This window comes from Elgaria multicarinata, chromosome 8, assembly GCF_023053635.1.
Source record: "Elgaria multicarinata webbii isolate HBS135686 ecotype San Diego chromosome 8, rElgMul1.1.pri, whole genome shotgun sequence".
Classification (NCBI taxonomy): Eukaryota; Metazoa; Chordata; class Lepidosauria; order Squamata; family Anguidae; genus Elgaria; species Elgaria multicarinata.
The window spans coordinates 23,186,069-23,199,878 of record NC_086178.1 but is presented as its reverse complement, the minus strand read 5'-3'; the positions used below and the strand labels follow the sequence as shown (position 1 = coordinate 23,199,878).

Sequence of the window (13,810 nt, the reverse complement as noted above, 5' to 3'; positions counted from 1 at the left end):
AAAAGAGATGAGTAGCAGATGGAGAGGGAAGTTGAGTGAAGGGGTTTTCATTTTATTTTTGGAGAAATGGGGAAAATGTGGGCATGTTTGAACATAGCGATGGAGGAGATGGCAACCAGGAAGCAAGATGGGATCCAAGGGGTACATAAAGGTGATAAATGTGCACAGCAGGATCAAGCAACTCATCAAGCAAGTCCGGGGGGTAACTAGAAGGAAGTGGGTGGGGTGGGGGGACGGAGGAAGAGGGAGCAGAGTGGCTTGATGTTTTGCCTTTTTTAAAGAAAGTATTAGGGAGGAAATATGGCCTCCGGTTGTCCTTCCTCTATCCAGCCAAGTATTATTAGCTCCTATTCGCTGTCAAAGCTGCCGTTGACCTGCACTTTGTGCTTGCATTTCCATTGATCCAGTGGAGAGTTCATTTGCCAAGTTTTGCAGCCTAACTCAGCTAAAACTCCCAGTGCGAGTTCATCATATGTTCAGCGCCATATGGTCTATCTTCTGCAGTAAGCTTTCCATAAGATATTCATTAAAAGTTAAGATTTCAGTCCTGCATTTCTGTTGCTCAATTTTGTTTGTAGCAGGCGCTTTGCCTGAGGGGAACCATCCAAAAAGCAGGGGAAAGATTGCTTCACTGCAGAGCTTACAAAGGGATACGATGTTCATGCGGGGATGAAATCAGAAAAGCCAAAGACGCCATTATCAAAATGGGCAAAGGGTGTTAGAAGAGAGAAGAGGATCGCTTCTCAATCCTCCCAGAGTGCAGGACACGGAAGAACGGGCTCAAGTTAAAGGAAGCCAGATTCCAGCTGGACATCAGGAAAAACTTCCTGACTGTTAGAGCAGCACGACAATGGAATCAGTTGCCTGAGGAGGTTGTGGGCTCTCCCACACTGGAGGCATTCAAGAGGCAGCTGGACAAGCATCTGTCAGGGATGCTTTAGGGTGGATTCCTGCATTGAGCAGGGGGTTGGACTCGATGGCCTTGGAGGCCCCTTCCAACTCTGCTATTCTATGATTCTATGAGATACAAGTAGATCCTGGATGAACATAGGAAATTGCCGTATGTAAGTCCAATGATTGCTTCTTCTATCACCAGCGCTGTCTACTTTGACTTTTTGCAACTGTCTAAAGCAGCTTTCCTCAACCTGGAGCCTTCCAGGTGTTTTGAAATTCAGCTCCCATCATCAACACCCAGCGTGGCCAATGGTCAGGAAATACTGGGGAGTTGTAGCCCCAAACATCTGGAAGGCACCAGGTTGGTTAAGGCTGCTCCAAAGTCTCATGTAGATCTTTCTTTGCCCTGTCATCTTCAATCCCCCCTTTAAGTGGGATTGAAATTGGAACCTTATGCATGCAAACCACTTGCACTGACACTGAGCTATGGGGTGTTTTAAGCAGGTAGATAAGGGTGATCTGGTAGACACAGCATTCTATGGATTTTCAGAGAGCTGTACTTTCCTGGATTTTCAGAAAGCCCCACCAAAGCCCCCTTCAGTGTTACCTTTAGTAATGTTGGAGCCCTTGTAGGGTCACTCACAATGCCACAGGCTACCCACGGTTCCTTCCCATACATGTGTTGTTGCAGTTTCTTGGAGCTTGCTAGTGGGGAAAGAACCTTCAGCATGAACTCCTTGCATACTAGCCTTCTGTAACTTCCAACATTATCAAGCTGTGTGGGCAAGAACCACAATGTAGCAGCTCCAATGTGACTATAATTACTATATAAAGCAGGGGTCATCAGCCCAGCACTCACCCCCACCGCTGCTTCTGCTTCTGCTTCCTGCCACACTCAGCAGTGAGGAAGCAGAATATGGCAGAGCAAGCAAGCAGGTGAGGGTGGTGAGTGGGAGGGGTAGCATTAAGTGAGGGGCAGGCAGTGGTGCAAATGAGTAAGTGGGTGGGCAAGGTAGTGGCGGAAGAGAGGGGTGGCAGAAGTAAGGAGTGGGTGAGTGGCGGTAGGAGCAGGCCGGCTGAAGGTAGCAACAGAAGTGGTGAGAGCATGGTGGCAGCAGGAACAAACACGTGGGTTGGGAGGTGAGGGGGGCAGTGGCAGCAGAAACGCTGGGTGGGGCAGAAAGAGGAAGACGGAGAAGGTGAAGAAAAAGTGCGGGTGAAGAAGATAGGAGAAGAGGTGGCTGTGGGGAGAGGGAAAGGAAATTCTGGGCGGGGGAGAAAGAAGGGAACCTATGCAAAAGAGGCAAGAGAAGAGGAAACACAGGGAAGAAACAAGAGAAGAGGAAATACCCAACCACGTTTATTTATTTAATATATTGTGCCCTCGGATCTAGGGAAAAAAACATCCAAATCTGCCTGTGGACCCAAAAAGGTTGCCTACCCTTATATAAAGGAACCCCCAAGTCTCCTGATGACACTTTGCAATCATGGGATAAAAGGACATGATCTCTAAAGAACTGATAACTAATAGAAGATGCAATAAATGAGCACTTTTCACAATGAAAGATGGAAACAGTGAAAGCACCGAGGATCTATTTTGCAACTGGGATTAATCTTAAATGATCTAGAATCTGAAAAGATAGAATGAAGACAAATGTTGAGGTGATTCCAAATGATTCAAGATGGTAATGTGTCAAGTCAGTTTTGAGGAGCTCTTGAAGGACACCCGTGGGGGAGGAAGGAGCAGCCAAGCGCCTCTCCATCGTGCCTGGGTCCAGCTCCAGTTGAGAGCCCCCTCCCTCCTGCTACCAACTGCCTCTGCTGAATTTTGCAACTAAAAACCTACTGCCTGAATTTTTCTTTTTGCCCCCCTCCTCCCTCTCAATCCCCTTTCCTTTTGTGTCATGTTTTGTTTAGATTGTAAACCTGTGGGCAAGGACTGTCTTAAGAAATATTTTTGTAAGCCGCCTCGAGAGCTTTTTTGGCTAAAGGGAAGGATAAACATGCTAAAATAAATATAAATAAATAAGGACACCCCCAAAGTGGGTTGAGAAGGCAACAATGAGTTTCATCACAAGTTGAAAGTGACTTTTTGGGGGGGAAAGTAACCCTAACTTCACATATATACTGATGAGATCTAACTTAGCTCTCACGAAAGAGATCTTGTGGCTACAGCAGAAAATTCATTGAAAAGGTCAGCACAGTGTGCTGCATCAGGAAAGTCAGGAAATGCAACGCTAGAAATAATTAAGAAAGAGATGTAAAATAAAATGGACCATATCCTAATGGCGCATTCACCTTTGGAATATCATGTGCAGCTTTTCCCTCTTTCTCAAAATACTTAGATTTAGTTCTTATAGCAGCAGAAGTGATAAATCTGTGTCTGGACTGTATCACTTCTGAACAAATGAGAGGGTCACATAATGAACTCCTCTAACTCCCCTCATGCCAAATCCCTTTGTATAGAAAACTAGATGTCAAGGATGGGGGTTGTCTAGTTTTCTAACATGCTAGTTCTCTAGTTTTCTCTGACACACTAGTTCTCTGGTTTTCTCTGACATGCCAGTTGGGAATTGTTGTTTTTAATTGTAGGGCACATTCTATCATATTGAGCCCTTATCTACAATTAAACATGGTATAGTCCAGATATACCATGTACAGGTGTACTTTCTAACTGTCATGTGAAAACTAGAGATCTACTTAATCCTGTGCAAGTTATTGGAAGACAAAATGAAGCATTGCTTAACTCAATGCATAATCAATCTCTCTAATATATTGGTTACTGGATGTTGTGATGGCCACCATCACAACATCCGTCTTTAAAAATAGGTGATATAATCCCGTACAAATATTATATTAACAGCTGTTAGCCACAGTACCTAAAAATGGGACCTCTATGCATGGAAGGTAGCACGTCTCTGATTATCATATGTTGACAGCTAACTAGAGGTGGGGGTTATCTATTGGCCCTCACTACTCCACTACCCCATTCTGGATTATCCTTAAATGCCTAGCTTATGCACTTCCATGGGACACCTGTCTGGCCACTATCCAATCTTGCCTATACTGTGAATTTATATTTATTTTATAAATTTTAACTCATGGTTCTCAACACACACACACACACACACATGAAACTATCCTAGCATTTGTAATTTGGATCTGTTAGAGATCCCCTACTTCCACAACTTTAAAAACAAACAAACAAAAAACAGAATTCCCTGGAAAGGGGATAAAGTGCTTTAAATCTGCCCATAGCGCATTGTTAAACTATAGAATTCACAACCACAAGATGTAGTGATGGCCACCAATTTGGATGGCTTTAAATGGTGGTTGGAGAAATGCCTGGAGGAGAAGGCTATCAATGGCTACTACCCCTGATGGCTACGTACTACGTCCAGTATCTGAGACAGTAAGCCTATATGCACCAGTTGCTGGGGAACATGGGCGGGAGGGTGCTGTTGCATCTGTGTCCTGCTTGTCAGTTCCTGGTCGACAGCTAATTGGCCACTATGTGCACAGAGTGCTAGACTAGATAGGCCCTTTGTCTGATCCAGCATGACTCTTCTTATGTTCTTATGCCCAGAGCATTGGGCTACATTATAGGTGGTGAACCTATGATGTCAATGGCAAGAGGGGTTTGCAGCACTCCTGCGTAGAAGGGCAAGGCCATAGAGTTAGGCTTACAGCCTTCCTGCCACTTTAGCCCTGTGCTGCTGCCTGTTCCCTACTCAAAAGACTGCAGACAATAATACCTCAAAGTACAAGTAGCTGCATATATAATGAAGACATTTTTATTTCAACAAGCCTTTCCTGATTGACCAGTCATCTTTTATCAGTATTCTGTGTTTGGTTTTTTAAACGCTTTTAATACATGTTTTATTCTTTTTATGTTTTATTGTTCACCACTCTGGAATCTGTTTAGATGTGGAGTGGTATATAAATGTTACACATTAGAACACTTTTCAAAAAGATTGGCCATCACTGGACCAAATGGATCTACATTGTCAATTTTTCTGTTCTTAGATGTCTTTCATTTTCAAGAATTACTTTCTCCTCTCCTCTGCTCTCTCTCCTTCCTTCCTTATATTTGGAGTAGGGGCTTCTGCCTCTTTGGGGAGTGCATTTTCAGCTTCTGCTGTTGCGGCAGTCCCTCGCAGCAAGATCTCTAGTTGTTAAGGACCGGTCATGGTTTGCCAGGCATGCTTGAGCAATTATATTTGTCGCATTGCAAAGGAAGCTATAGAGGCAAGTGTCATCAATTTGAACTGCTGGCACAGAAAATCGTTGGCAGCCAGAGAGGTGCATGGAAGTATCTGTGTCAGATCTCTGCTGAATATTAGGAAAAGCAAGTCAGCACTGCAGGAAGCAGAGAATATCATTAGGGCAAGGTTTTTCTTTTTTCAAAACCCCTTAATTCTTTGCTTTTTGTTGTTGCAAAACAGCTTCATGAATACAAAACGAATTTACACACTGGCAAGTTTTGTAGCAGTTTAAAATATGGTCAAGTTTCTCTGCCAGATGGACTTTTCAAACTGTTTGTGGTGAACCATTGGAATGAATTTCTTAAGAGATAAATGTTGTGGAAAATGTTGCAACCAGCATTAATTGGATCTAGGCCTCGTGTGTATGTGTATGTGTGTGTGTGTGTGTGTGTGTGTGTGAGAGAGAGAGAGAGAGAGAGTTGGTGCCTCTGTGTGTATCTGAAATTAACTAGAGCATCTTATCTTCTAGTTCGTAATTAACACAAGTAACATATTCTTTCATTCACTAAACAAATGACTTTTTGATGTTTGCTTTCAGAAATTGACCCTTGTGCAAGTAGAAATGGAGGGTGTTTACATATCTGCCGAAATGAGAGTGGACTTGCAAAATGTGAATGCTATTCCGGATACTACCTTTTTGCAGATGGCAAGTCTTGCACAGGTAAAAGGCTAAGGAGTAAATGGCAACTAAAATGGAAGATTCTCAATGTACCCCATTATCATAATCTGGTTAGCTGCAGTGTGTACAAGAGAGTAATGCTTCTAAGAAGCTGGTTGGACAATAAAGTATTCAGAATGAGGCACTCCACCGGAATTTCTTATGTTCCTTTGTCCATGGCCAGTGGTCCTGGATTCTGAGAGAAACGCTTTACTTTTCTCACCTCTGTTTATAAATGGGGGTTTATAAACTGGAACCCACAATGCAATTATGTTAACTGCCCAGAGAGCTTTGGCTATGGGGCGGTATACAAATGTAAATAATAATAATAATAATAATAATAATAATAATAATAATAATAATAATAATAATAATAATAGCATCCCTAAGGACACAATCCCATGCACATTTAGCAGAAAAAAATCCCAGATTCTTAAGGCCCTGTAGGCTCTGTGGCCTGGCTGTGTTTGAGAACTTCCTTGGGTTAACTTCACCAAGACCTAGCAATTACTAGCTGTGACATTAAAACATTTACATCGGTGGATGTGTTCAGATGTGTGTGTCCCCCCCTCCTTTACAGATAGATTCTTCATGGGGAGACATTGGAAATAGACCTCAGACTTCCACATACCCTCCCTGTGCTCTCCCCTACCACATCTAGTTCAGACACTCATTCCTCCCTACAGTTAGAGATGCAGAAGACAGGTTGGGCAGTTGGGGCTGAAGAGAGTGTTGAGGCTCAGTCCAGCCTTGTAAATAAGTCCTCAACAATTACTAACCTCATATTTTTGCTAGCCTTCTAAGAGGCTAGTAGGCTACATTTTCATGCTGGTTGCAATGGAGAGGAATCTCCCTCTTCCGTAGCCATCATGGAAATGCAGGATACTATCCTCTTAGCAGCCTAGTTTTTTTAAATGCCTTCTACCAATTGCTTGGTGGAGGTGGGACAAATCTCTCTATTCCTCTGCCAGTCCACTTGGTTTCCATGTTGGCCATAGGCAAAGGAACATAACATAGGAAGAATCATGCTGGATCAGATCAAAGGTCTATCTCGTCCAGAATTCTGTTCACATAGTAGCCACCAGATACCCATGAGCAAGCCCTCTCTTGCTCGTGTTCCCAGGAATTAGCATACAAAGGCATATTGCCCCTGATATTATATAGCCATCATGACTACCAGCCATTGATAGCCTTATCCTCCATGGATTTGTCTAATACCCTTTAGGTATTTGACAGTCCTTAGGTACATGAAAAATGCTGTCATATTCCCCCTCAGACTTCTCTTTTCAAGCTCCCAGTTCCTTCAATCGTTCTTCATGTGATTTAGTTTCTCATCCCTTGATCATCTTTGCTGCTCTTCTTTGAACTTGTTCCAATTCAACTGAATCTTTCTTAAAGTGTGGTATCCAGAACTGAGCATAGTAATTGAGGTAAGGTCTGACCAGTGGAGAGTAGAGTGGAACTATTACTTCCCATGATTTTGAAACTATACCTCTACTGATGCAGCCTAAAATTGCATTTGCCTTTTTTGCCGCCACATCACACTGCTGACTTATGTTCAGCTTGTGATCGTCTACAACTCCAAGAACTTTTTCGCATGTAAGCCAAGTATCCCCCATCCTATACCTCTGCATTGGATTTCTTTTTCCTAAATTAAGAATTTTGCACTAGTCTTCGTTAAATTTCTTTCTGTTATTTTCTGCCTAGTTTTCTAATTAAGACCATTTTGAACTTTGTTTCTGTCTTCTAAGGAGCCCGTAGTTCAGTGGTAAAGCATATGCTTTGCATGCAAATCTCCGGCATCTCCAGGTAGGGCTGGAAAAAAACTTCAATCTGAAACCCTGGAGTGATGCTACCAGCTACAGTAGACAATAACAAGCTAGATAGATCAGTGGCAGCTTCCTAGGTTCCAGCCTGCTCACTTGCCTGCATGGAATTCCTTGTTGCAATTGCGTCTAGGTGAGCTGTTAAATTCAAGGCTGTCTCAATATAGCCTGGGAAGAATATGATGTCCAAACAGGATATAACGGTATATGCATTCCTTGGTGATTGCCCGTATATGTTTGCTTTCATCAGTTCCCCACCCACCAACCCAAAGAAGATCCCTGTGTTCTGGAAAACTCTGGAGTTCCACGAAAGCTTTACAGAGGCTCTTTGTTGAGAAGTGCAGTAGTGGGACAAGCTTTTTTGGAAGTACAGCTTAGCTACCACTACTAATGTTCCCCTGCAATGCACAGTGTGTTTTAGGGGAAATTGTCAATCCAAATCAAACTGAGCAACAATGAGACTCAGACAGACCAAGCCACTGCTTTGCATGCCCTGACTGCATCCTGGAACATGCCCTGGAATCTTCTACAGCACACAAAGATTCCTTCTGTCAACCTGGACTCCCTGAGCAACTCCTTAAGGATCTCTGCCTCCTTCAGAGTCCCACCTTCCTTCTTTTGATGTGGGGTGTGTGACACTCCAGACATTTCAGGTTTAACACAACAGCTTAAGAGAATATTAAAACAACCAAATTACAATAGAGCTGAATGATACAAAGGCATTTAAAGAAAATAAAAGTTGCAAAAATGCAAATTCTTTTACCCTAGCTGCATTAGGCTTTTCCAACTGCTTCTTCCTCATGCTCTCCTTTTTCTGCCCTCTCTCTCTGGCTGGTTCTCTCCTTTTATCCCCTCTTCCCCTTAAAATACTGAAAGTACTATTTCAAGCCTAAAAAAATGAAACCTTACTCAGGAATTTAAACTTAGGAAAGGAAAGGAACCTCTCATGCAAGCACAGGGTCATTACTGACTCTTGGAGGGACGCCAGCTTTCACTGACGTTTTCTTGGCAAGCCTTATAGCGGGCTGGTTTGCTGTTGCCTTCCCCGGCCATTATTAACTTTCCCCCAGCTAACTGGGTACTCATTCTACCGACCTCGGGAGGATGGAAGGCTGCGTCGACCCGAGCCGGCTGCCTGAAACCAGCTTCCACTGGGATCGAACTCAGGCTGTGGTGAGAGTTTCAGCTGCAGAAACTGCTGCTTTACCGCTCTGCGCCACACGAGGCTCTAATTTAAACTTAACTGGGAGATAAATCTTAACCAGAGAAATGAAACTGCTCCTCTCAGGGATATTCCCCCTCGACCGAAAAACTCCAGGCCTTTAAGGCCTTACCCTTTTTCTTTGGAACTTGGGCTTCAACCCTTCACACCTTCTTAGACTCATCCATTTATAAAGGGTCTCCCAAAGTTAGAGGGTTTGAAAAAATGACTGATCTGTTACTCTAAGGCTAATGCTTCCCTCAACCCTCTTTTATTCCACAGATGTTGATGAGTGTGCAGAGGGGACCGCTGGGTGTTCTCATCGCTGTGCAAACACCCTAGGATCTTTCGCATGCTTTTGCAATCCTGGTTTTGAGCTCGGGGCTGATGGAAGGCAATGCTACCGTAAGTAAACGCCTGCAAAGATCTGTGTTTTTCCCCAAAAGGATAAATGAGATGATGTAGGATGAATCCCTACCACAATTGTGGGAGACTTTTTACCTTGGATGTTGTGTGCGTCTATTTCAGAGTCTTTGCGTGTTCTTGTTTTTTAACAGCCAATGTGATTGGAGTGATTCCTGATGAAGCTTTTGTTGTGCAATCTCCCTATCCTCATTCATGGAATTTTACAGGGGGTCCAAACAAATTTGTTCTGTGTTTGCAATTTGTTTTCCCATCACTTCTTCTGTCTTTTTTCTTACCAGAAAAATCCGTTCAAGATAAACAAACAGAGTAGCTGCACAATGCCTTTGGATTGGTAGCACTAGGAGCCATGCTACCCCAGAACTCTCTGCAGATATATACTTATATCAGTATTTAAATGTTCAATTTTGCCAAGATGCTCATGGTGAGCCACAGGTTTCCACGTTCATGAGCATGAATCCAGAACACTATGTCCTCTGCATTTCAAAAAGCAAACAATACTGCTGATTTATCTTCAAGATGGAGTGAATGATAATGTGTGTCTAAGCATTCCTAGAGTTACCCAAAGTACATGTGCAGACTACTGATTACTATTTTTTCCCCAGCCATCTCTACTAATTTAACATCCTGGACCTAGCCAATGTGGTTTTTTAAAAAAAAAAACCTCTCCCCATGTATGCTGGTTCTCATCTCTCTCAACTGACAGTAGTGTGATCTAAAATCTCTGGATCAGTCCACCCAATCCAAAACTCTGTTTTGAAGAATTAAACTAATGAGAACATTGGAAGTCCAAGGCTATATAACCGTTGACTCTCAAATTGATACCTTTCTATTCTTCTGTGTGATGCTGCTCCTGCGGAAGGTGACTGTCAGTAAGATGACACTTTGTAGGAAATGATCAAGCTGTCCTTGCACAGAAAGGGGAGGGGGGACAGATGAGGGAAGGACAATGGCCTAATCTACACCAAGAAGGATATTGCACTATGAAAATGGTATATAAAAAGCAGGAGCCACACCCAGCAGGATACAGCAGTTTGAAAGTGGTATATGGTGTGTGTTAATGGGCCCATACCACTATAAAGCAGTAGTGTTAGGGTGATCATATGAAAAAGAGGACAGGGCTCCTGTATCTTTAACAGTTGTATTGAAAAGGGAATTTCTGCAGGTGTCATTTGTATATATGGGGAACCTGGTGAAATTCCCTCTTCATCACCACAGTTAAAGCTGCAGGTGCCCTGCCCTCTTTTAAATCTGGTCACTCTAGTAAAGCTCCTTCACTTTAACTGTTGTGATGAAGAGGGAATTTCACCAGGTTCTCCATATATACAAATGACACCTGCTGAAATTTCCTTTTCTATGCAACTGTTAAAGATACAGGAGCCCTGTCCTCCTTTTCACATGGTCACCCTAAGTAGTGTGGCTCCTGCCTTCTATATACCGCATTCATAGTGCAATATCCTGCTTGGTGTAGATGAGGCCAATGTTAACTTTATACAGTAAGATATGAAGTAGTACCTGTTGAAATATGTCTCCATGCAAAAATATATCCTCTTTCAGAGCACTTCCAGGGCCCATTCATACTTCTCCTCTGCCCAGTAGTGGTGCCTGTGGGAAGGGCTGAATGCGCTACTTAGCTGTTGCAAGGTGAGAGGTGATCCCTGCCATTACCAGAGGGTGTCCTCTGGTGGCATATCCAGATAATGGATGATGCCTGGAGGCTGCCTAGAAATGTCCTGTGCTGGTTAATGATATCATCAGGCTGCATTGCTAAGCACTCTCCCAAGTCTAGTGCCTCCACTATTCAGCTTTGTCCACGTGACATCCTCTGTTAACATCCCTTAGTTGTCACTCACACACTCAACAGTAGTGGCTGAATATGTATTTCGTGTCCTACATACCACCACAATCACCGTGGTGAGTTATTGCATCCTGTCCAAAATGGATGAGGTATGTTGTTGGCATCATTCGTCTTTTCTCATGTCGTTCCTTTAACTGTACAAAGCTGGAGCAGAATGGAAAAAGGTCCGTAAAAGTAGCTTTGACACTGCTTGAAAGTAATGTCTAAACTCGGTCACAAAATGGCAGTCTCTTATATTACGATTTATCTATTGGCACATTGACATAGAAGTGCAGGAAGGCTTAACTCAGTACTTACAAAATGGCCTATAGCAATGCTATTCAGGGAGCTTGGGCTGAACATACCACACTGGACATGTGTGGCACAGCCTTCAGTCTGGATGGGCAGAATTAGTAGGGGAACCCAGGTGTAATGGAGGAACTGCTTCATATGGCCTTTGAAGGATGTAGAAGTAACATCTGTCTCCCTTCAGAACTGCCATCTGGATCTCCCTTAATGAAGAGAGAGATAATTTAGGCTGCAGTTATTCAGCATGTAGACTGGAGGAAAGTCTTTTCATCAGAAGAAAACTGAAGGAAAATATATTGCATACCAGAGATGAATGCATTATTTAGGGAACATTTTTGCAGACGGGAACAATTCTACTCCCATCCTCAGCTGTGTCATTATCCTGGGTTTCATTCGCTTCAGGTTTTCTTGATCCAGATCTTTAAAAGGCTCCAGTATCATTTAGAGTTGCACAAAATGAAAAAATTCTGCCAGTTCTGGCTTCTTCCACCACTGACGGCCTGAGGACAGGAAAAGCCACACATGCTGAAAACTCCTTTCTTTTCACTCAAAAGATGAAGGTTCGCATAGTGCCGACTTCGTTGACTTTCTGTCACCAGGGAAAACCTTTTTATTCTTTCATGCTTTTTAAATTATTAGCTACTGCTTGTTTGATTTTTAATAATATTTAATAATACTTTTAAAGCTACATTTAAAAAAACTGCTGCACATTTTAGGTGCTTAGATATTTAGGTGCTTCAGCTATTGGGTGGTACAGAAATGCAATAAATAAATAAATAAATAATTTTTTTAAAAAAATACTTAAAGTTGTTTTTGTTCATGTTTTAAAATCTTTTTGCAGTCTGTTATTACAACTTTATTATTTGGTTTGTTTTATTATGCGTGTCATCCTGAGAGCTTTTCAATTTAGTTATAATAATACAGGTGCTGTCTCAAGACATTCTGAGCATGTGTTCATTCCCTGAATGTAGATCCTTATGTAGTTTAAACAGCAGCATCCACACACAAGAGCAGGCAAGGTTTGCAAAAGTACCAAAAATATTTAGTGCAGGGAATACTAAGGGAAGAAGGAAACGCAAAACAGACCAATGAGGACTAGACACAGTCACTGTATTTTGGAAGGGGAAAATTGGATGTGATGGGGTGGGTTGGAGGAATGGAATAGAGTATTCTTGAAACGGCTGGCTGGCTACAACCGAGAACAGGAGCATTTTATACTGCAATGTTTTGTTGCTGCAAGTCCCAGATGTAGCAAATCTAATTCTTATCTTTACTTATTGACATCTATTTGATCCTTTTCTGGAAAGGTATTGAAATGGAAATTGTCAACAGCTGTGAAGACAACAATGGAGGTTGTTTTCATCACTGTGAGCACTCCACCAATGGACCAGTCTGCTCATGTAACCAAGGTTATCTCTTGGATTCAGATGGAAAGTCATGCAAAGGTGACGTATGGTCAAATATATACCTCTGCACTACAAATGTACATGGAAAAACCAGTATGCAAAGACTAATAGATCAGATCATGTATTCCCAAATCAGGAACCATTTATTGTCATTCTAATTCTTATCCTTTTCCTTGATGTGCATAAAGTTAAAAGAATAACATTTATTTCAGACAGGAGAATTGAAAGGGATAATACACACAAATACATGACCAAATAAGATATTATTTTAAATGTGTGTCTAACTGCTGTGTCTTTTTTTCTTTCTTTTTTTACTCTAGAGTAGGTCTTAAAGCCCCCTACTCCCCATGCTAGGATCCTGAGTAATGCTAGAGTAAAAAATGACGGGCAGGGGAGAAATAGCTGCTAGACACACATTTTTAAAGTAATGTTTCTTTCGAGGTGTGTGTGTGTTATTCCTCTCAATTCCCCTGTCTTAAATAAAGAAGACTCATGAGAGAGTATTGAGTCCACTTTAGTAGCTACTGAACTGGTCTTTTCCATGAAGGTGGCAGTTAGGCCCTTGTTGTTAAATTAGGTGTGATAATTGCAGGTGTATGTGTTTAAATAATGAACTAAGCTAATTGTGTTTCTTTTTAAAATAAGAAAAAAGGGAATGTGGTACTCTTACAGCCTCACGGGCAGTTTCTCCAAGTGCTTTTCTCCTCACCAAGTTCTGATAACAGATGTGATAATTTGCTACAGGTTGTAGGCCATGTGAAGGCAAATAAGAAGGCAGGCTTGTTGTCTCCTTCATGGTCCCTTCTCAGATTTCCTCCCCAAATGGCTCATTTCCCTCAGTTTCTCCTCACCAAAAATCCCCTTGGATTCTTCTCTCCTTCGTCTCCTATGGCCTTCTGGGAGACAAAAACAAAACAAAACCCATCTTTCCCAGGGCCTACGCTTACAGAGTTAAAACACTTTAATTTTCATGACTTCCCTCAAAGAACCC

The 13,810-nt window shown here is 42.3% G+C and overlaps 1 protein-coding gene across 4 annotated transcripts in view; it reads left to right on the top strand.

Moving 5' to 3' along the window:
* Window positions 1-13,810, top strand: part of MEGF6 (multiple EGF like domains 6) — a 256,048-nt gene that overhangs the window by 157,840 nt on the left and 84,398 nt on the right. For 3 of the 4 annotated variants that reach the window (XM_063132003.1, XM_063132002.1, XM_063132005.1), the window contains 3 exons: window positions 5,698-5,820; window positions 9,127-9,249; window positions 12,721-12,858. In XM_063132003.1, the coding sequence (XP_062988073.1) occupies window positions 5,698-5,820; window positions 9,127-9,249; window positions 12,721-12,858 (384 nt within the window). The remainder of the gene's footprint in view (window positions 1-5,697; window positions 5,821-9,126; window positions 9,250-12,720; window positions 12,859-13,810) is intronic. The other variant, XM_063132004.1, reaches the window with a different exon arrangement.